Source organism: Symphalangus syndactylus, chromosome 19 (assembly GCF_028878055.3).
Source record: "Symphalangus syndactylus isolate Jambi chromosome 19, NHGRI_mSymSyn1-v2.1_pri, whole genome shotgun sequence".
NCBI classification, from domain to species: domain Eukaryota; kingdom Metazoa; phylum Chordata; class Mammalia; order Primates; family Hylobatidae; genus Symphalangus; species Symphalangus syndactylus.
The window spans coordinates 60,941,172-60,965,445 of record NC_072434.2 but is presented as its reverse complement, the minus strand read 5'-3'; the positions used below and the strand labels follow the sequence as shown (position 1 = coordinate 60,965,445).

Sequence of the window (24,274 nt, the reverse complement as noted above, 5' to 3'; positions counted from 1 at the left end):
TCTAATTTCTAATTGCTATTCCTTTTAATTATTTATACATTTCTCAGAGTATTTTTTTTTTTTGCAATGACAATTTGGATGGAGACCTCTATGTGATTCCTCGAGAAGCCACTAATTGTATTACCTTTAAATTAAAACATTCAAAATTAACACATTTTCGTCTTATTTTTCAAAGAAGGGTAAGACTTAAGATTTAAATGCTTAAGCTAAATGTATCATAAATTCTAAGTTTAAATCTTATTGACATATATTTTCATATATATTTTTAAACCTACTAAAATAAGGATGTTTCAAGTCCTAAAAGAGGATGCCATTTCTGTGGGGGATAATATTCAAAAGAACATAACTTTTGTTCCTCTTCTTTGTAATGAGATTAAATGTGTATAGATGACATCTTCATCTTTGCTAGTATGAAGGACTGGGTCAGTTCCATGACACGTGTTTCTATAACATAAATAATTTCAGATTGTAGCTATTAAGTGGAGAAGTTAACTTTGTACATAGAAAGGGCAAGTGAAAGGAAAGCTTCTCCCATGACTACCAAGATGAGATAGATCCTGTTAATTTATTCCTTAATATGGGAATGTGAATAAAAATTGAGTCTAGGAATGAAAGCCAACTTCTGTCAACACTGGTATGCCATCTCATAGCCATGTACTTAATTCAAAAGGAGTAAACATGTCTTTCACATTCAAATTAAATTGGTCAGTGTTTTTTCCCATTAGATTTTTTTTTCAATGCTTTACATGCCCCACACGATGTCCTTTTCTGTGTCATCATATTATGTGTTACCTCATTGTATTAGCCCATTTTGCATTGCTCTAAAGAAACACCTGAGACTGGATAATTTATAAAGAAAAGTTTACTTGGCTCATGGTTCTGCAGGCTGTATAAGAAGCCTGGTGCCAGCGTCTTCCTCTGGTGAAGGCTTCAGGGAGCTTTTGCCCATGGTGGAAGGTGAAAAGGGAGCAGGTATGTCACATGGCAAGAGAGGGAGCAAGAGGGCTCTAGGAGGAATGCCATGCTCTTAAACAACCAGCTCTCCCCTGAGCTAATAGTGTGAGGGCTCCCTCACTACCACAGGGATGACAGCAAGCCATTCATAAGTGATTCATCCCCATGACCCAAGTACATCCCATTAGGGCCCACATTCAACATTGGTGATCACATTTCAGCATAAGATTTGGAGGGAACAAATATCCAAACTATATCACTCATGAAAAATGAACTTCTAAATCCAGAAGGTTGTGTTTTGTCATAGGAGGTTTTTTTCCCCTAGTGTTTTCTTAGAATAAAAAAAAAGAAAAACTACTTTCATTGGCTGTGTTTCTTTCTCATGTTGATGACAAAGTAAAACAAAGATGGAAATTACTGCAAAATTATCTTAGGTCTGACAATTCTGGTAGTGTAGGTACAGATAGCAACAGAAACATAACAGCTTCAAGTTTCACTCACAATCTAAAATGTCTCATATTAAAAATATTCAAGTGTGATAAACATTACTCTTCAATTTTTGAAGCAAAAATCTTCAATACTATTTTTAGAATCAACAAATAGATTTTTTAAAGTGTCTGTCATCAACTGAAAATTTTAATAGCTATAGACTTCAGCAATGGAAACAACATTGCATTTCATTTTTCTTTGTTTGCTATTCCCACAAAAGATTTGAAGATGTAAGGAAAAGTATGATTTATAAGATTTCTCAAATCCACACTTGTGGGATGGTGTACTCAAGCATACTTTGGGTTGTGGCAGAGATGAGGAAGAGTTAGTGGAAGAAGCAACTAAATAGCCTGCATTTTCAAAAGCATGATTTATATTGGTGACAATATTGACACATGAATTCTGTTAGGACATCAATAAAGTTGACACATTTTTAATTCTGATGAAAATAACCCCAGGCATTCTGCAGCTGCCCTGAGGAATTTTGGTTTCCCCAAATATATCAGACCCTTCCAAGATACAATCCTTCACATATTTTGCCCTGGACATATGTCTTCACTGGACAAAATACCACTTCTTATCAAAACCTGCCCGAAATGTTACCTCCTCCGTGAAGACTTCCCAGCTGGATATGGTTAAATTAGATGCTTCATCTGATGCGTGTTCAAAGAAAAAGGAATAAATGAATAAATACTTTAGCTATTCTCATTTAAAAACATATTTCTGTAAAATTTTATATACACTATGGCTCCAGGTGGACAGATAACAATTTTATTATTTTTAACACCTGGCATATTGGTAATATCCAATAAATATTAAATGAATGAACAAATGAATGAATGAAGTGATGTATTAAATATGAAAAAGCAACATAATTTGTTTTCAATATATTTTTTAAAGGAGCACTTTGCTAAGTTTCAGCAGAGATATTTTTTCTAGTGACAGGTATTTTTATCTCACTAACCTAAAAAATTATATAAGTGACCTGAAATTTTTGAGACCGAGTGCTTAAATAACTATGACACATCTATTCATTCATTTATAAAATTATCTATTCAGTAAACAAATTAAAACTGCATCATTTAAACATAATCTAGTTTTCTAATTCATTGGAGTAATAACACCTGAACCTTGAAATGAATATTGTTCCACAAGTAAGATTTTAACACATATTATTTTTTATGAGGAAAATTACCATAGTCACGTCTACACCATAATAAAGTTTACAGTTTGCTGTTTGGGGAGCGGAGGAGGGAGAGACTGGAGGATGGTCTCAAGCAAATGAGGGAAAAACTGTTGTAATAGTCCAAGTATTCCAAAATGGACCCAAAAACAATTAGCTTTACTGGCTATGTCATAGACTCAATGTAAGTATTCACTTACTTTGAATACTTATATTGCAAAAGTTTTTTTCCTACAGAATTTAAAATGGACATTGTTCAAGACATGCCTAGAGAACACTGTTTGTATTTAGAGAAGAAATTGATTGATACACATAAGTTTTGTCATGAGTATTGATGTTAATTGATCTAGCATTTTCGCTTTGAAATGTATTCTTTTATCATTTATTAAATGGAATGTCCCATTTAATACCAACAATCAACACGTAAGTCCATTTGAAAAACAATATACACAGAGTGAATGGAAAACCACTTCAAGCCAACTAATACATTCTTTTTTTGATATGAAGTGGTGAAATGTGAATCAACATATATACGTAGACAAGCCAGAGGTACATATTCTTACTAAATACAGATTGGAATTCAGATGAAATGAAGACAGTATATTTTAGTATTTAAGAGAATTCAAGATCTTGTTTCCTTCGCCAGGCGCGGTGGCTCACGCCTGTAATCCCAGCAGTTTGGGAGGCTGAGGTGGGTGGCTCACGAGGTCAGGAGATGAAGACCATCCTGGCTAACATTATGAAACCCCATCTCTACTAAAAAAAAAAAAAAAAAAATACAAAAAAAAAAATAGCTGGGTGTGGTGGCTGACAGCTGTAGTCCCAGCTACTCGGGAGGCTGAGGCAGGAGAATGGCATGAACCTAGGAGACGGAGCTTGCAATGAGCTGAGATCGCACCACTGCACTCCAACCTGGGCACAGAGTGAGACTCCATCTCAAAAAAAAAAAAAAAAAAAAACTTGTTTCCTTAAAAATTTAACTTAGCAATGAAAGTTAAAGAAAAAGTACAAAAGACAAATGTACAGCATCAAATAAAATATCTACTGATTTCTCAATTAAATTTTTAAAAAGTGGAAATAGTGTAATATTGAAAATGAAGAAACCCTATGTACAGCTACCCCTATTAACTAGTTGTGAAAACTTATGCAAATCCACTTGTTTTCTCAGGGTCTCAGGGTTTTTTGTCTAATCTGTAAGATGTAGCAGACACTTTATTATTTGAAGCAGTTAAACTCTAAAGCCATCTCTTACTCTAAAATTTTAGAACTGCCTTGAAAACAGGCATCACAATTGTATGTATCTATGTGGCCTGAGCTTTGTAGATGTAAATTGTATATTTCGCCATACCTAAATTATGGTGAAATCTCCTTAAGTATTATAAGAACTAAAGCCCCATAGAATTCATTTACAATCAACCATTTTAGTGCCACCTGATATTGTTAATTCCACATGTAGAAAAGAACCAGAAACATGGTATCACCTTAAATCCATAAAGATTATTAATTGTATAATAGCATAGACATGTGGAAGAAAAATTTACATATTATAGGAGAGGAGACTAGGCATTCAGACTCTAGCTACATTTCTTTTAAGTCATTTTATGAAGTAAAATATAATTATAAGTATTTTACCCAGGGAGAGAGCTAATGAAGCCAAGGTCGCTGGTTCAATTCCCTTGTGAGCCATTAGCTTCATTTCATTCCATTGTCATAGGCTTGCTACCCTCTTAACCCCGACTCACCATCCTTCAAATTCATACTATTGGTTGCAAAGGAAATTTGGCCAGACTGTTTGAATGTGTAAGCAAAAATCTATTCCTTCTGCTAGAAAAATAATGCAAAGGTCAAGCCCTAGAGATATGACATCATCCAAATATGGACAGAACAGATTATCATTATGATTGTTATTGTTACTATCATTATTATCATCACTATTATGTTGGCAATATAGCATCATGGTTAAAAGAGCAGGCTCTGAAATCAGACTGCCTATATTTGAATCTCAGTCCTCTTACTTATTATCTCAATGACTTGGACAAGTTATTTATCTCTTTGAGCCTTGTTTTTCTTATTTTCAGAATAGGTATTATAATAGCACCTTATAGAGTTTTGTGAGGAATGAATGGGTTAACATCTGTAGAAAATGCCTGACAGCTATTAAGTAACTATTACTATTTTTTAGTTGTCTAGATCATGTGGACTATTCAGCACTTGCTAAAAAGCATACGTATTCATTTTCCAGGGCTGCAGTAACAAAATACCACATACTGGGTGGCTTAAAACAACAGAAATTTATTCTCTCACAGGTCTGGATATAAGAAGTTGCAAACCAGTTTGTCTTCTGGACCAGACTCCCTTCCAAAGCTTTATAGAAGAACCCTTTCTTCCCTCTTCTAACTTCTGGTAGCCCTAGGAAGTTCTTGGCTTGTGACAGCATAACTTCTGTTTCTGTTTTTACATGGACATCACCTCCCTGTGTGTATCCATGTATCTGTAAAATTTCTCTCTTTTTTTTCTCTCAAAGACATCAGCATTGAATTTATGATGCTGCCTAATCCAGTGTGACCTCATCTTAACTTGATTACATCTGCAAAAACCCTGTCTTCCAATAAGGTCACGTTCATAGGGACCAGGGGCTTGGGCTTGAAAATATCTTTTTGAAAGATACAATTCAACCCACTACAGCAGACAAAGCAGAAATAAAAGAGGCAATAAACACCTGAGAAGAGATGGTAAAGCAGGGAGATGTAGAAGATCTGATGCAAGCACTTATTTAGGAGAAATAGATAAATAGCCTCAAAAAGTCACTAAGTTTTACCTGTAATTACAATAGAGCAACACCCTTCAATGTGGCTCAGGCAGAAACCTGCAAAGATATCTTTGGGCTATGAGTAAGAAACAGGATGAGTCAAGCAGATTTCTTCTACCTAGGTGGCAGTAAAATGCTCTGAGGATCCTGACATAATTTTGGTCAAATTATTTAGCACAATCCTGCAAATGGCACCTACCCACCCACGCCCCACCACCTTTGCAACGTCAAATCAGAGATTGTGATAGATTGAGACAAATACTACGGGCCTTACACTGGAGATGAGGTATACTTGATCATCTAATAAACCCAAACTAGGTAGTGATCTGAGGCCAGTGTTTGCCCGGTGTCCTGGATGCCTCTGGGATGGTCGTGTGTTGCACTACATGTTTAAGCAAGTATCTCAGTCTAAGCTATTGTCCACTCATAGCCTGACTGTGTCTGTTTATAGCATTTCCTTACACAGGTAGTTCTGAACCAAACAAACGAAGCCTGATGGTCTTCTGCCCAAAACTGGTTAAAAAAAATGGTGGCTTTACTCTATCATCAATTTAATAAAGGACTTGGAAAGTCCTCCTCATATCACATCATCATGTCAGTTTTTGCCTTCTGCAAAGTAATATTCAGTTTCCACTGTATTGACTCAAGTAAATATGTTCACACTATGGCAAAATACAGCTCACTGTAGCAAAACTCTCAGCGGGAGAATGTTGTACGCTTTGGTCACAGTTACAATTTAATTTAGGGGTTTATCTGTCTGCAATGAGATTATGGGAAAGAAGCATAGGTATAAGAAGAAAATGTTGATGAGGGATTCTGATATTTGAAAATGGATGAGTTTCCAAAAAGAAGAGCATGAAACTCTCTGGATCAAATTCAGATAGAAAGCTGGCAGATTGCCTGATTTGTAATTGCATCTTGAATTGAGCTGTAATCCTCACCACTGCTGAAAACAATAAGAATAAGACAATGATAAACCACGTTTGTTTTCAATAGCAATATTTGTTCAGCATTCCTAATAAAATATTTCCCTGATGCTTTGGTTAAGGCTGGCAAGCACAAAATTAATGATACATGTTGTGTAAGGAGGGAAAAGAAAATAATGTATTTTCTAGGGAGGAAAAGAAAACAGTATTTTGTGGAGGGGTGAAAGGAAATTCTGTATTTTGTGAAGAAAAAAAGGAAATTATTTGTTAGATTTTCTGTAAAGTAGAAATTCATATACTTTTTTTTAACAAAACAACATTTTAGGTTTACAACCTATGAATATATGCTCTTCGTACACAACAGTGTGGGTTTTACACCGAGCCAAGAAGTGACTGTGACGACGTTAGCTGGTCTTCCAGAGAGAGGAGCCAATCTCACTGCGAGTGTCCTTAACCACACAGCCATTGACGTGGGGTGGGCTAAACCAAGTAAGTAAGCTTCTCATACCTGTGTTAACACTTTGCGTATTTTTAAAAGCATATTCTTTCTTTACTGTGAACCTCCCCCATGTACACATCATTTTGATAGTGAAGTGTTACTGGTAAATTTTTACCAATTGCAGATTGACAGGGCTAAGTCACTGAAAACTTTAGAAGGGCCATTTTTATTAGTACCCAAATAAATTAAATATGGACACATTAAAACTAAAACCCTGGGGACCCTGTGCCATTCTTTAGATGCAAACTCTCTCCTACTTTGACATTCTTCTTGGGCCTCCTGCACTCCCTCTGTCATTTCCTTTGCATGAAGTATGTAATTTCTATCATACCAGGCATTTGTGATAGACATGTCCATATATTAATTGGATACAGTGTACTATTGTTCACCTTCCTTCAGAGAGCCCTGCCCTAATATCTTGTAACTCGTCGCTCATTAGCAAGAACCATTTAATTGGATTGCAATAATGGAACAGATTCTTCCCAGTGGATCATCTTCAGACTGGCTATGGACAGAATTCCAGCTTGATCCAGTAAAAGGAAGCCTAGACATCACCAGTGGATCCACTTAAATAATGCAGGGTCGACCCTGGACCTGCTGGGAACACTTTTTTAACAGGCATTCGGAAGAGTTCACAGAGTGATCTAATCTGTTCCTGCAATGTTAGAAACCACAGTAACTGAAATTTCAGTTACTTGGTCAGTAGGGTAGTATTAACATGTTAATTTGTTGTGATCTGTTAATTTGTGTCAATCCCTGATGACAATCAGGAAAAAAAAAAAACCCTGAATCCACCATGAGAATATGTATTAAAATCATTCTTATAGGTATAACTTGAGATCCGGCAAATAGTTTAATCAAAACTTGTCAGAGTAATACCAAATATTGAGAAATACCTGATCAGGAAAGACCCAGTTAAAACATTTTATTTATGAAAGAACACTCTGCTCACTGGGGTAATCATCTATTGATGATATAAAAAGATGAAAAGTCACTACTGGTTGGGCAATGGAACCATGTGATTTTGATCCAGTCTTGAGTTTGATTACAGCTTAAGAAGAGAGATGCTCCATTTAGGACACCTGAGTGACATCAAATGTGAATTAAAGCCAGAATTGAGGATATCAACTATAAATTAAATCAGTAGGTTAGGTTTATCTGTGTTTCCACAAAATAATCCATCTTTAAAAAAAAAAATAACTATCATTCTCTGGTTTTTATAAGGCTGCAGGTTTCTAATGATCTGTGACACTTGTATTGAGATCTCTTAAACCATTTTAATGGAATAATATAAGTTAATTGATGCTTATGGCTACCCTCTGAAACACCTCTGGGAAAAATACAAAGTTTTTATCTGGGAATGTGTTTTAAGGCATATTTCCATTCATCTCCCTCTTGCTCTCTACTCCACCTCACTAACTGATTCATCTTAAAAGCCTACTCATAAAGGTAGGTTCTCCCCCCTCATCTGACATTTGAATACTTCTGTTAAGATCCGGCTGGTGAATTTCCACCAATATAGGTCCTTTATGTTATAATTGCATTCCTGAAGTAACTGTGCTTATAAAAACTGACAAACCTAATACATCTGAAGCAGCTCACTGAAGTTTCATTACCTCGGTAATCTGAACCTCTGACCTTCGGGATGTAGGTAATGCAATCTGCTGTTATTTCCATTCATACCTTGGAAATTTTTCAGATAACTGTTTGTGAGCACAAAGGTTAACTCTCAGAAGAGGGTCAGTCTTGCGAAAGCTTGTTGCATTATCATTTTCTTCTTTTGTGCAACTTGCTATCTTAAGTAAATTAACTAGTCAATCCTCTGTGAAAGGTGGCCTATTTTTTGCAATTTTAATTTTAAATTGCTGTCTTGATTGGATAGGAAAAACATGGCATACAGTCTAATATGCTCAAAGGCAACAAACTATAGATATACTTTGCAGTGGAAAATCATGTTTTAAATTTATAAATATTTGCTTATTAAAAATCACCTTCCTATATATATATATATATATATATATATATTTTTTTTTTTAAAGCATGGTCTTTTTCTATTATGACCCTCCCCATGTACACATCATTTTGGTAGCAAAATGTTTCTGGTAAATTTTTATCAATCACAGATTGACATGTATATTAAAAACTTTTGAAGGGCCAGTTTTAAACATTAGTATCACATACATGATATGTGAGATAAAAGCATCCCTGTGTTACTTCAGTTCATTTTTGGAAGGCAGATGTTGCAAATTGGCAACACAGAGGCCGTATTTCCTTCCTCCTCCAGCTTCCATACACTGTTTTGCCTACAATATTTGAAAAAATAATATTTGCAGACATTTAAGAATTATACATAAAGATGATTTGAGGATTCACTTGACAAGTCAAATGATGGGGTGAAACAATACCCACATTTCTGGAAGGAAACTATCAGCTGGAACTTGCTTCCCCTTTAGACAGATCATGCCCTAAAAATCTGACCCAGTCCCCATTTTCCTGGTCCCAATAGGCAGGCGATGTTTATCCCTGCTTCATATGATAATAAAAAATATTTTGCCCTAAGCAAAATACACCAAAGATAAATTATATTGTAATTTTGAAAAATCACAGTTTTTGTAGGAAGAAAAATACCTCACTTAAATTATTTATACAATCCTCAGAGAAGCACAATGAGATAGAAACTGGCCCATAGTAACTTACCAAAAATTATAGAAAGTACCAGTTCCCAAACTCAAATTTAGGACTCAGGCATCAAATTTTCTATTTCTCATGCATTTAGCCTTAACAGTCATTAGCACTTTAACAAGAAGGATTTAAAAGGGTCCTTCTCATTTTGACTGCTCAGTCTAAAATAGAAGGCAAAATAAGAAAATGCCTATCAAAGGGAGTACAGTGGAGAGATAGTGCCTCCTTTGAAGCTGATTCACTAAGGAAGTCAGTGGTGGCCAGAAAAGAGCAGTAAAACACTGGAAGGAGTGAGAGGGCAATGCTTTGTAAAACAGGAAATGAAAAATCATCAAAATATTGCCTACTTTACTGTCTGTCAAGAGCTCACCCCAACCTTCAGATGTTCATATCTTGTATCATATAATCCTCCTGGTCTTGCTCTCTCCTTCCTCTGTTGTTCCATCTTCTCTCTTTCTCTATTTCCTTTTTTAAAATGTTTTTGTAGAGACGGGTTCTCCCTATGTTGCTTAGGCTAGTCTCGAACTAATGGGCTCCAGCGATCCTCTCTCCTTGGCCTCCCAAAGTGCTGGAATTACAGCCATAAGGGACCATGCCCAGCCATTTGTCTATTTCTCTTCTTCTACCCTCTCTCTCTCTCTCTCTTCCTATTTTCCTTCCTTCCTTACAGATACATTTATCACCTTCTCTGTCCTGAGTACTCAGTGAACTCTCTGGAAAATTCATAAAGTATGAGGGTATCATCATTAAGAGGGCAAGTGTAAAACCACAGAAAAAGCATTTGTCTCATCCTGATATCTTAATCAGAAACTGCCAGGTTTGATAGCTAGAAGAATATCTAGCTTTGCCTGAATTTATCTGATTAAGGTGGCAATATCTGTAAATAATTCCAAATCTCATCTCTTCTAAAAAGCACCTACCATTGTTGCCTCACCTTGTTCCTCTGTTCTCTTTTCCATCGCTTTAATTATCAAATAGAAGAGACCACATCTGACTTTTCCGTTGTCTTCCTTCTCAGTCACTTGTGCACCTGTTGTAATCCGTCTCTCTTCTCTTGTACCATGTAGACATGGTTTTCTTAAAGTCATTAGTTATCACCTAATGACCCGTTTCAAAACTCTCTTCTCAATGCCATCCTACTGTGTTCCTCTTGTATCCAGCACTGTGAATGATCCCTTACGAACTGTAATTCTTCCCCAATAATCATTACTCCCCTCTTCTCGCCAACTATTTCTTCTCATCCCTAAATAAAGATGTTTCTCAAAGTTCTTTCCTGAGTCTTCCTGTCATACTCCTGTTCTCTCGTTGGTGATTCCATCTATACTCAAGGTTTCAAATTCTTCTAATTACAAAAATGACAACAGCCAACATTGTATGCAGCCATAGGAATAAATAATTTTAAAATAGACTTTGGGATCAGGGATACTTAAATTTAAATCCCAGTTCCAATATGTTTTGGCACTACGACCTAGAACTTAACCTGAGTTCCAGTTTTCTAATCTGAAATATGAAGATAATAAGAATAACTGCCCTAAAATTTATTAAGGACTAAATGAAATAATATATGTTTAACAATTAGTAATCACCTAGTATTTGTATAAAGTATTATTCTATTTCTAAAATGTGCATGGTCCTTTCAATAACATTTTATAAAATATATAAAGGGGGAAGCCATGTCTAGTGAAAGCTTGGAAGTTGATTTTGCAAGACTATTCAGATAAAAGTGTTTCTTTTTTTATTATTATTATACTTTAAGTTCTAGGGTGCATCTGCACAACGTGCAGGTTTGTTACATATGTAAACATGTGCCATGTTGGTGTGCTGCACCCATTAACTCGTCATTTACATTAGGTATATCTCCTAATGCTATCCCTTCCCCGACCCCACGACAGGCCCCAGTGTGTGATGTTCCCCTTCCTGTGTCCTAGTGTTCTCATTGTTCAATTCCCAACTATGAGTGAGAACATGCAGTGTTTGGTTTTTTGTCCTTGCGATAGTTTGCTGAGAATGATGGTTTCCAGCTTCATCCATGTCCCTACAAAGGAGATAAAAGCATTTCTACAGTGAGTTGAAGATGTATAAAGAATATATATTATTTTATAATTAGCTGACTTGGCTAAAAAATAGAAATTTAAAAATCTGTTAAAATGTTGAAAACTTAGGCTGGGTTCCATGGCTCATGCCTGTAATCCCAGCACTTTGGGAGGCCGAGGCAGGCGGATAATGAGATCAGGAGATCAAGACCATCCTGGCCAACATGGTGAAACCCCGTCTCTACTAAAAATACAAAAATTAGCCGAGTGTGGTGATGCGTGTCTGTAGTCCCAGCTACTCAGGAGACTGAGGCAGGAGACTCACTTGTACCCGGGAGGCGGAGGTTGCAGTGAGCCGAGATCGCGCCACTGCACTCCAGCCTGGCGACAGAGTGAGACTCTGTCTCAAAAAAAAAAAAAAAAAAAAAAGCGAAAACTACTAACTATTGCATGGCATCCATTCTCCTCTTTTTCTTTAAGTGATAGCCTTGTCCTTTATCTAGAAACTGCATTTACTAACCTCCCTTGCAATTAGTCATGGCCAGGTGAAATACCAGTAGTATGTGTTTGTGTCAATAGAAAGTGAAAGACAATCTGCATCTTTTTGGGTATTAACCAGAAAACACTGGGTATCTGCCTACTTGTTCTCTTTTAGCCCTTCCCCTGGACTGGAATGAGGACATGATCATGTTCTCAGTTTCAACTATGCAGTCGTGTACGACACCCAAAGAGATCCAAAATCCCCATAAGAGAAATTTCCTGGGTTCTTAAGTGACCACATGGAGCACAGTCTGTTCTGATCACTTTGAGGCTATTACATGAGATACAAATTAACATGGATTTTATTTAAGCTATTGTATTTTGGAGATTTTAGGTTTCACCAATTTCGCTAACTAACTCATTCTCTGTTTGCCCATATCAGTTTACCTTAAAAGTAGAAATTAGCCATCCTGTTTTTTTAACTAAATATAAAATGATGAATAATTAATATATCTATTATACTTTCTCCTTTAAATACAGTTTTCTCTGGCAGGCCCTTGATAGAAGCTGGAACACTATGAGAGACAAAAGTAGCTCTGGAGTTTCCAAAGTGCAGGTGTTTGGTTTTGACAGATGGGTAAACTAGAGACAAGACAGGAGATATGCTGCTCAGAAAACTAAGGAGGCTGACTTGAAGGATTATTGCCCAACAGGATAATCTTTCCATTTCATGTCAGCAGTAGTACCCTCAGGCAGAGTAAAGAATTTTCTCAAGAAGAAGTTTTGATAAGCTCAAATTTTCCAAGAACTACTTGGTTGGTGATGCAGAGCCCTGCACCATAGAACTTGGAAAATTGGACTCGAATTTGGAGACCCTGTGAGCAAGATCAAGACTTCCATCATAAAATCAGCTTAATAATGTCCCTCCAGGATTTTACATTTAAGCAAAATTACCTCCCAAAATGAGCCTGCTAATGTGAGATGTCTGAAGAATTTAGTCCTAGACAAATAAATTAAGAGATCTAATAAATGAAATGATTTACTATAATTGATCTGAATCAGTACAACAAACTTTATTTGTAAAGTGTCAAATATATATATAATGTTAGACTTTGAAGCCCATACAATCACTGTCTTAACTCAAATTTGCCACTGGAGCACATAAACAGCAATAAGGCGATTCTGATTTTTAAATAAGCATGGCCATGTTCCAATAAAACTTTATTTTGGACATTGAGATTTGATTTTCTTATATTAGGTTGGCACAAAAGTAATTGTGGTTTTCGCCATTAATGGCGAAAACCACAACTACTTTGGTGCCAACCTAATAATTCTCACATGTCATGAAATACTTTTTTTCTTTTGATTTTTTCCCCCAATCAAATAAATGTACAAACCATTCTTAGCTTGCAGGGGGTGGGCCACACTAGGCCAACAGGCCAGATTTAGCTCATGGAACATAGTTTGCTGACCCCTAATGTAGATGTTAAAAATCTAGAAGACATAATTGACATTGATAATTGTCTTAGTCTGTTTGTGTTGTTGTAATAGAATACCCGAGGCTGGGAAGTTAATAAGGAAAAGAGTTTTGCTTAGCTCATGATTCTGCAGACTGTACAAGAAGCATGGCTGTAGTATTTACTTGGTTTCTGGTGAGGGCTTTTGTGGTGCATCAAAACATAACAGAGAAGGTCAAAAGGTGAGTGGACATGTGCAAAGATGCAAAATCCAAGGGATGCCCTGGCTTTCTAAAAACCCACTCTTGAGGGAACTAATTCATATCTTCAAAAACTAACCCAGCCTTGCCAGAGCAAGACACCAAGCCATTCATGAGAATCTGGCCCCACGAACCAAACACCTCCAACTAGGCCTCATCTTCCAAAAGTAGTACACTGGGGATCACATGAGGTTTGGTGGTGATATAAACCCTTGATCCCCCTTTGCTGGGAACCATGGCAATAATTTAAGGCCATGTAAGAAGCACAATCTACTTGCTGTTGCAGGATAACTTTTAACTAGCCCATCTGTTATGGACTAAAGCCCTAATTCTCAGTGTAGCTGTATTTGGAGACGGGGCCTCTAAAGAAATACAGTCATCCCTTGGTATATGCAGGGGATTGGTTCCAGGACTGCCCCCTAAGTATAACAAAGCTGTGCATATGCATACTCAAGTCCAGCAGTCAGCAGTGCAGAATCCATGTATATGAAAAGTTGGCCCTCTACACGGGTTTTGCATGGGAGAATACTACTTTTTTTTTTTTTTTTTTTTTTTTGGAGATGGAGTCTCACTCTGTCACCCAGGCTGGAGTGCAGTGGTGTGATCTTGACTCACTGCAACCTCCGCCTCCTGGGTTCAAGCAATTCTCCTGCCTCAGCCTCCCAAGTAGCTAGGACTACAGGCACATGCCACCATGCCTGGCTAATTTTTTTGTATTTTTAGTAGAGACGGGGTTTCACCGTGTTAGCCAGGAGGGTCTCAATCTCCTGACTTCGTGATCCGCCCATCTCAGCCTCCCAAAGTGCTGGGATTACAGGCAAGAGCCACCGTGCTGGCCGAGAATACTGTATTTTCAATTCTTGTTTGGTTGAAAAAAGTCCCCTTATAAATAGACCTAAGCAGTTCACACCTGTGTTGTTGTGTTGTTCAAGGGTCAACCATAATTAAGGTTAAATGAGATTATAAGATTGGGACCTTGATTTCATAAGTTAGCACACAGCCTCGCTTGCTCTTTCTCTCTGTCTCTCCCCCAACTCCCTCTCTCTCTTTCTCTGATCACAGACGAAAGGCATGAGAAAACTCAGCAGCTAGAAAGTAGCTCTCCAAAAGCCAGAGAAAGAGCCCTCAGCAGAAACCAAATTTGCTAGCACCTTGATCATGAACCTCTAGCCTCCAGATTGTGAGAAATAAGTTTCTGTTGTTCAAGCCACCCAGCCTGTAATATTTTGTTAAGGCAGCCTGAGCAGACTAATACATATCTAACTACTGTTAAAATTATTTAGGAATTCATTATACAGGAGAGGAGCCTGTTCTATATCTGAGAATTTGCTCCAGCTAAGATCAAATTTCTGACCAAGGATTGGAGATTGCAACTAAAAATAATATTTAATAGCAAACCTCTTATCCAAAGGTTACAACCTTTGTTCAGCTCACTGAGATTGTAATGGTCTGTTCTCACATTGCTAAAAGGAAATATGCAAGACTGAGTAATTTATAAAGGAAAAAGGTTTAATTGACTCACAGTTCTGCATGGCTGGAAAGGCCTCAGGAAACTTACGATCATGGCAGAAAGTAAAGAGGCAACAGGCGAGATAGGTGAGAGAGAGAATGCACGCATAGGAGGAACTGACAAACACTTATAAAACCACCAGATCTTGCGAGAACTCACTCACTATCATGAGAACAGTGTGGGGGAAACCACCCCCGTGACCCAATCACCTCCCACCAGATTCTGCCCTTGACACATGGGCATTATGGGGATTACAATTTAAGATGAGATTTGGGTGGGGACATGGGACCTAACCATATCAGAGATTAACTTGATATTCCTACAGATAGGGCAATACCTGCTCAGATAAATTTATGTGGTCCACAAAATATGTCATACATAACAGGATTAGAATATCTGAGAAAATATATCCCAATATACACATATTTAACATAATCTCATGGGAAATCCCCATTTCTTTCTATTGCATCAAATACAAGCAAGTCAAGCCTTAACTCCATATTGTATAACTGTAACTCAAACATTCACATTTTAGTTTTTAAGTTCACCTAGTTGCCACAGAAACACTTGAAAGATAACAAAATCCTAAGCTCCAACAACCATCTGAGTGGATCCCCACTTGGCCAAGGGGACCCCAGAGCAACCTTGAAAGCTGAGTTCTTGGCTACAGTGGGATGGGAAGTCAGACACCCCTCCCTGGCTTTACACCATTAGGGTTACTTCCCTAAGTGCTAAGCAGAAACCAGCCCTTTCAAAAGATTCCACCACTGATATCAACCAACCACCTGATGCTGCCCCTCTTCTACTAACTGATGAGAGACCTCTGGTCACACAGTTGTCATGGCCAGTCTGTGGAGAATGTGCAGTCAGGGTCTTCATGTCCTCTTCTTCACTGCTTGATGTCAGAGGGCTGAAAACTCCACCCTCAGATGGTGCTAATGCTGCCATTTTTGTACGTAGGATGCACCAGGGATGTAAAACTCAATTGCACGTGTGCATGTTTCTCCTTTCATAAATACTCATGACTCTTCTTGAGGCTTATTGAATATGTATTTTCAGTCACCCCACTCAGCATAAATTCCCATTGCTCCTCCTTTGAAGAATCTTTTCTGGCTTCTGGCTCAAGGCTACCGTATGCTTCCCAGGCTGTCTGAATGGCCATCCTGCAGGCTGCAACCCTTTATGAGAAATAAAGCTGTGCTTTTCAAATTTATGAACCTCTTCTGTTGACACACTTCAAACTCAAGAAGTCTCAAATGAAACAAGTTTCAAAATCTCATCCCATAATTCCATGTTTTCTATCTTATTTGATGGGATTCACCCAGAAACCAAAACCAAAAATCAAAGCTATAGCTGTATCTCTTCCTTATCCCTTTTCAATTTGTTTATTTACTTATTTGTACATGAATAAGTTCTTTAGTGGTGATTTCTGAGATTTTGGTGCACCCATCACCCAAGCAGTGTACACTGTATCCAATGGATAGTCTTTTATCTGTTGCCTCCCTTCCACCCATTCCCCCGAGTGCCTAAAGTCCATTGTATCATTCTTATGCATTTGCATCCTTACAGTTTAGCTCTCACTTATGAGTGAGAACATATGATGTTTGGTTTTTCATTCCTGAGTTACTTCACTTAGAATAATGGTCTCCAGTTCCATCAAGGTTTCTGCAAATGCCATTGTTTTGTTCCTTTGAATGGCTGATACACACACACACACACACACACACCAGATTTTTTTTATCCACTCATTGATTGATGGGCGTTTGGGCTGGTTCCATGTTTTCACAATTGTGAACTGTGCTGCTATAAACATGCATGTGTAAGTATCTTTTCATATAATGACTTCTTTTCCTCTTGGTAGATACCCAGGAGTAGGACTGATGAATCAAATGGTAAATCTACTTTTAGTTCTTTAAGGAATCGCCACTGTTTTCCACAGTGGTTGTACTAGTTTACATTCCCACCAACGGTGTAAAAATGTGTTCTTTGTATCACATCCATGCCAAGGTCAATTATTTTTTGGTTTTTTGATTATGGCCATTCTTGCAGGAGTAAGGTGGTATCACACTGTGGTTTTGATTTGCATTTCCCTGATCGTTAGTGATGTTGAGTATTTTTCATATGTTTGTTGGCCATCTCCACGTGTCTTGGCCATTCTTCTTTTGAGAATTGTCTATTCATGTCTTTAGCCCACTTTTTGATGAGATTGTTTGTACTTTTCTTGCTAATTTGTTTGAGTTGCTTGTAGATCTGGATATTAGTCCTTTGTCAGAAGTAAAGATTTTTAAGACTGTCTCCCACTCTGTGGGTTGTCTGTTTACTCTGCTGGTTATTTCTTTTGCTGTGCAGAAGCTTTTTGGTTTAATTAAGTTCCATCTATTTATCTTTCTTTTTGTTGCATTTGCTTTTGGGTTCTTTGTCATGAAGTCTTTGCCTAAACCAATGTCTAGAAGGATTTTTCCAATGTTATCTTCTAGAATTTTTATGGTTTCAGGTTTCATATTTAAGTCTTTGATCCATCTTGAGTTGATTTTTGTACAAGGTGAGAGATGAGGATCCAGTTTCATTCTTCTACATGTGGCTTGCAAATTATGCCAGCACCATTTGTTGAATAGGTTGTCCTTTACCCATTTTATGTTTTTGTTTCCTTTGTCAAAGATCAGTTGGCTGTAAATATTTGGCTTTATTTCTGAATTCTCTATTTTGTTTCATTGGTCTATATGCCTATTTTTATACCAGTGCCATGCTGCTTTTGTGACTATGGCCTTATAGTATAGTTTGAGGTCAGGTGATGTGTTACCTCCAGATTTGTCCTTTTAGCTTAGTCTTGCTTTGGCTATGTGAGTTCTTTTTTGATTACATATGAATTTTAGGATTTTTTTCTAGTTCTGTGAAGAATGATGGTGGCATTTTGATGGGAATTGCATTGATGGGAATTGTATTGATGGCAATTTGATGGGAATTGCATTGAATTTGCAGATTGCTTTTGGCAGTATGTTCATTTTCACAATATTGATTCTACCCATCCATGTGTATGGGATTTGTTTTCATTTGTGTCATCTACGGTTTCTTTCAGCAGCGTTATATAGTTTTCCTTTTAGAGGTCTTTCACCTCCTTGGTTAGGTAGATTCCTAAGTATTTTACTTTTTATTTTTGCAGCTATTGTAAAAGGGGTTAAGTTATTGATTTGATTCTCAGCTTGATAGCTCTTTGTGTATAACAGTGCTACTGATTTGTTTACATTAATTTTGTATCTCAAAACTTTGCTGAATTTATTTAACAGTTTTAGGGGGTTTTTGGATGACTCTTTGCCATCCAAATGTCTCTAGGGCTTTCTGGGTACACAATCATGTCATCAGAAAACAGCAACAGTTGGACTTCCTCTTTACCTATTTGGATGCCCTATATTTTTTTCTCTTGTCTGATTGCTTTGGCTAGGATTTACATACTATTGATATAGGAGTTAAAAAGAAATTATTTAGGCGGATAGGGAGGGTAAGAGAGTCCTCAATAAGGTTTTCCTTTTAATGAAAAGCAGCAGCCCCCAAATTATCTCTTTTCTAACAAAGAGCAGCCTGTTAAATTGAGCTGCAGACATAGATAAGCAAGCTGGAAGCTTGCATGGGTGAATGCCAGCAGCTGCACCAACAGAAAAAGGCTACCTGGGGGCAAGGCATGTTCAACATAGTGGCTCCATCTGCCCTTTTCTTTGTCAAGCACATGTACAGTAAGAAACAGACAACATGGTGCTGGCCAGGTAGATAATCCATCTGCATAATAAAATATTAGGATGGGGTGACCAGGTTATTCATGCACTATGTAAATGGCACACATGGTCCAATCAATCTTTAGGCCCTATGTAAATCAGGCACTGCCTCCTCAAGCCAGTCTATAAAGCTCCATGAACTTTGCCGTGGACTGGAAGACCCACTTGGGAGCCCTTCTCTCTCTGCAGAAGAGAGAGCTATTCTCTTTTCTCTTTCTTTTGCCTATTAAACCTCCACTCTTAAACTCACTGTGTGCCTGCATCCTTGATTTCCCTTGCATGAGATGACAAACCATGGATATTTACCCTAGACAATGATGCTGCTTCAGTATGTTGAGTAGAAGTGGTGAAAGTAGGCATCCTTGCCTTGTTCCAGTTCTCAGGGGGAATGGTTTTGATATGGTTTGGCTGTGTCCCCACCCAAATCTCATCCTGAATTGTAGCTCCCATAATGCCCACATGTTGTGGGAGGGACCCAGTGGGAGATAATTGAATCATAGGGGCAGGTCTTTCCTATGCTATTCTCATGATAGTGAATAAGTCTAATGAGATCTGATGGTTTTATAAAGGGGAGTTTCCCTGCACAAGCTCTCTTTTCTTGTCTGCTGCCAAGTGAGACGTGCCTTTCACCTTCCACCATGATTGTGAGGCCTTCCAAGCCATGTGGAACTATGAGCGCATTAAGCCTTTCTTTTGTAAATTGCCCAATCTCCAATATGTCTTTATCAGCAGCATGAGAACAGACTAATACATAAGTTGGCACCAGTAGAGTGGTATGCTGCTGAAAAGATGGCCAAAAAATGTGAAGCAACTTTGGAATTGGGTAACAGGCAGAGATTGGAACAGTTTGGAGGACTCAGAAGAAGACAGGAAAATGTGGGAAAGTTTGGAACTCCCTAAAGACTTGTTGAATGGCTTTGACCAAAATGCTAATAATGATGTGGACAATGAATTGCAGTCTGAGGTGGTCTCAGATGGAGATGAGGAACTTGTTGAGAACTGGAACAAAGGTGACTCTTGTTATGTTTTAGCAAAGAGACTGGCAGCATTTTGCCCCTGCCCTAGAGATTTGTGGAACTATGAACTTGAGAGAGATGATTTAGGGTATCTGGCAGAAAAAATTTCTAAGCAGCAAAACATTCAAGATGTGACTTGGGTGCTGTTAAAGGCATTCAGTTTTATAAGGAAAGCAGAGCATAAAAGTTCAGAACATTTGCAGCCTGACAATGTGATAGCAAAGAAAAGTCCCATTTTTCTGAAAAGAAATTTAAGACAGTTGCAGAAATTTATATAATTTACATAAGTAATGAGGAGCCAAATGTTAATCCCCAAGACAATGGGGAAAATCTCTCCAGGGCATGTCAGAGGTCTTCATGACAGCTGCGACCATCACAGGCCCAGAGGCCTAGGAGGAAAAAGTGGTATCAAGGGCCAGACCCAGGGTTCCCATGCTGTTTGCAGCCTGGGGACTTGGTGCCCTGTTTCTCAGTGGCTCCAGCCATGGCTGAAAGGCCCCAATGTAGAGCTTGGGCCATGGCTTCAGAGGGTGCAACGCCCAAGACCTGGCAGCTTCCACATGGTGTTGAGCCTACCAGTGCACAGAAGTCAAGATTTGAGTTTTGGGAACCTCCACCTAGATTTTAAAGGATGTATGGAAACACCTGGATATCCAGACAGATGTTTGCTGCAGGGGCAGGCACTCGTGGCAAACCTATGTTGGGGCAGCCCAAAAGGGGAAAATGGGGTGGGTGCCTCCACACTGGGTCTCTACTGGGGCACTACCTAGTGCTACTGTAAGAAGAGGGCCACTGTCCTCTAGACCCCAGAATAGTAGATCCACCAACAGCTTGCGCTGTGCACCTGGAAAAGCACAGATAATGCCAACCTGTGAAAGCAGCCAGGAGGGAGACTGTACCCTGTAAAGCCACAGGGTGCAGAGCTGCCCAAGACCATGGGAACCCACCTCTTGCATCAGCATGAGCTGGTTGTAAGACATGGATTCAAAAGAGATCATTTTGGAGCTTTAAGATTTGACTGCCCTGCTTGATTTTGGACTTGTGTTGGGGCCTGTAGCCCTTTTGTTTTGACCAATTTCTCCCATTTGGAACAGCTGTATTTACCCAATGCCTGTACCCCCATTGTTTCTAGGAAGTAACTAACTTGCTTTTGATTTTATAGGCTCATAGGCAGCAGGGACTTGCCTTGTCTCAGATGAGACTTTGGACTGTGGACTTTTCAATTAATGCTGAAATGAGTTAAGACTGTGGGAGACTGTCGGACTGTTGGGAAGGCATGGTTGGCTTTGAAATGTAAAGACATTAGATTTGGGAGGGACCAGGGCAGCATGATATGGTTTGGCTGTGTCCCCACCTAAATCTCATCTTGAATTTTAGCTCCCAGAATTCCCATGTGTTGTGAGAGGGAACCAGTGGGAGATAATTGAATCATGGGGGTGAGTCTTTTCCATGCTATTCTTGTGACAGTGAATAAGTCTCATGAGATCTGATGGTTTTATAAAGAGGAGTTTCCCTGCACAAGCTCTCATTTCTTGTCTGCCACCATGTGAGGTGTGCCTTTCACCTTCTGCCATGATTGTAAGGCATCCCCAGCCATGTGGAACTGTGAGTCCATTAAACCTCTTTCTTTGGTAAATTGCCCAGTCTCAGGTATGTCTTTATCAGCAGCATGAGAACAGACTAATACAGCTTTCAACTTTTCCCCATTCAGTATAGTGTCAGCTGTGGGTTTGTCATAGATGACTTTTATTACATTAAAGTATGTCCTTTCTATGAAACCTACTTGATCATGGTGAATTGTCTTTTTGATATGCTGTTGGATTTGGTTAGCTAGTATTTTGTTAAGGATTTCTGCATCTATATTCATCAGGGATATTGGTCTGTAGTTTTCTTTTTTGTCATGTCCTCTCCTGTTTTTGGTATTAGAATGATATTGGCTTCATAGAATGATGTAAGGAGTATTTCTTCTTTCTATATCTTTTGGAATAGTGTCAATATGATTGGTACCCATTCTTCTTTGAATGTCTGATAGAATTCAACTGTGAATCTGTCTGGTCCTGGACTTTTTTTATTGGTAATGTTATAATAACCATTTCAATCTCACTGCTTGTTATTGGTCTGTTCAGAGTTTCTATTACTTCCTGGTTTAATCTAGTAGAGTTGTATATTTCCAGGATTTTATCAAGGTTTTCTAGTTTATTTGCATAAAGGTGTTCACAGTAGCCTTGAATGATCTTTTGTATTTCTGTGGTATCAGTTGAAATGTCTCCTGTTTTATTTCTAATTGAGCTTTTTTGGATCTTCTCTCTTCTTTTCTTGGTTAATCTTCCTACATGGTCTGTCAATTGTATTTATCTTTTCCAAGAATCAGGTCTTTATTTCACTTATCTTTTGTATTGTTTTGGTTGTTTGTTTCAATTGCATTTAGTTCTGCTTTGATTTTGGTTATTTCTTTTCTTCTGCTGGCTTTGGGTTTAGTTTGTACTTGTTTCTCTAGTTCCTTGAGGTGTGACCTTAGATTGTCTATTTGTGCTCTTTCAGACTTTTTAATATAGGCATTTAAGGCTATGAACTTTCCTCTTAACACTGCTTTTGTTATATCCAAGAAGTTTTAATATGTTGTGTCACTATTATCATTCAGTTCAAATAATTTTTAATTTTCTTCTGGATTTCATTGTTGACCCAATGATCATTCAGGAGCAGATTATTTAATTTCCATGTATTTGCATCATTTTGAGTGTTCTTATTGGAGTTGATTTCCAATTTTATTCCACTGTGATCTGAAAGAATACTTGATATGATTTTAATTTTCTTAAATTTGTTGAGACTCATTTTGTGGCTTATCGTATGGACTATCTTGGAGAATGTTCCATGTGCTGATGAATAGAATGTATATTCTGCAGTTTTGGGGTAGAATGTTTTACAAATATCTGTTAAATCTATTTGTTCTAGGGTATACTTTAAGTCCATTGTTTCTTTGTTGACTTTCTGTCTTGACCTGTCTAGTACTGTCAGTGGAGTATTGAAGTCCCCTGCTATTATTGTGTTGCCCTTTTTAAACTCCTATGTGTCAATTAAAGACAGACTTTTTCCATGTAGTGAATCCACCATTCCCCAGGGCCTTAGAATCCTACCTTAGATGGGAAAACTAGACCCTCAGAGACAGCCAATTGCTCCTTCACATCTCAGTCCAGATGCATGGGGCCCAGGAAATGTAGTTCAATTATGTGACAAGAAGAGAAAAATGTTGGTATTAGGGAGTTCTAGAAATCTTTGCCTTCAGATTACGGAAGATAGCTTTTATCTTCCATACTATATTTTAAAGTTTAAATGGTATTAATGATATTAATGGTTACTAATGTCTTTCTCTATTTTTTCATGCCATTCTATTTTATGTATAATAAATAACTTAATATACTGTTACTTTTCTTGCCTTTCTCATCTGCTGTTTTCAACGTTCAGTTTATTATTATTATTAATATTGTTGTTATGATATATTTTTTTACACAACTATTTTCTCTAAATAGCTTCAGTACTTATCAGCAATTCTTAAACTTTCCCAATCTTGAATTCTGGATCTTGATCAATCTTTCTGTCTTCTGAAGAAGATTATTGGATAGTTTTATCATGAAACAAACAAAAAAAAACAATTAATTAGTTTTATGTTCTCTAAATGTTTGGTGATATAAGAAAGTATTTCTCTCATCTTTGCACATTCTCTTAAATTTGCCTAAATAAGAAAGTATGTCTGTTGTTTTTACACATAAGTAACCACTTAAATGTATAAAATTCTTGGATTAAACTATTTCCCCTCAAGACTTGTTGAAATTGTTCCATTGTCTTTCAACATTTGACATTCCACATAAGAAGTTTGAAGCTTATCTGATTTTTTTCTTTTATAAATGTTTCATTTATAAATGTTCCTAATTTTTGGTTTACCTTTAAAATGTTTCAATATTCCATGATATGTCTATGTTTGGGTATATTGTGATTATTTTGGAGAAAACTGTATTAGTCTATTCAGTTTGTAGACATAAGTCATTTTGGGTAAGGTTTAGTGGGGCATTTCATATCCGTAATTATTTATTGCATTTATTTTTAAGGTAATTAGATTTTTTCTGTTCTCAATGTCTATAATTTTGACTTTCACTGATTTCCTTGTCATTTTCCTGTTAATTCTTTGATATTGTGCATTTTTAACTCTGCTCA

General features: G+C 37.6%; 1 protein-coding gene across 1 annotated transcript in view; it reads left to right on the top strand.

The window, feature by feature from the left end:
* Nucleotides 1–24,274, top strand: part of USH2A (usherin) — an 801,829-nt gene that overhangs the window by 548,217 nt on the left and 229,338 nt on the right. The window contains exon 45 of the mRNA XM_055233796.2: nt 6,687–6,850. Coding sequence (XP_055089771.1) covers nt 6,687–6,850 — 164 coding nt within the window. The remainder of the gene's footprint in view (nt 1–6,686; nt 6,851–24,274) is intronic.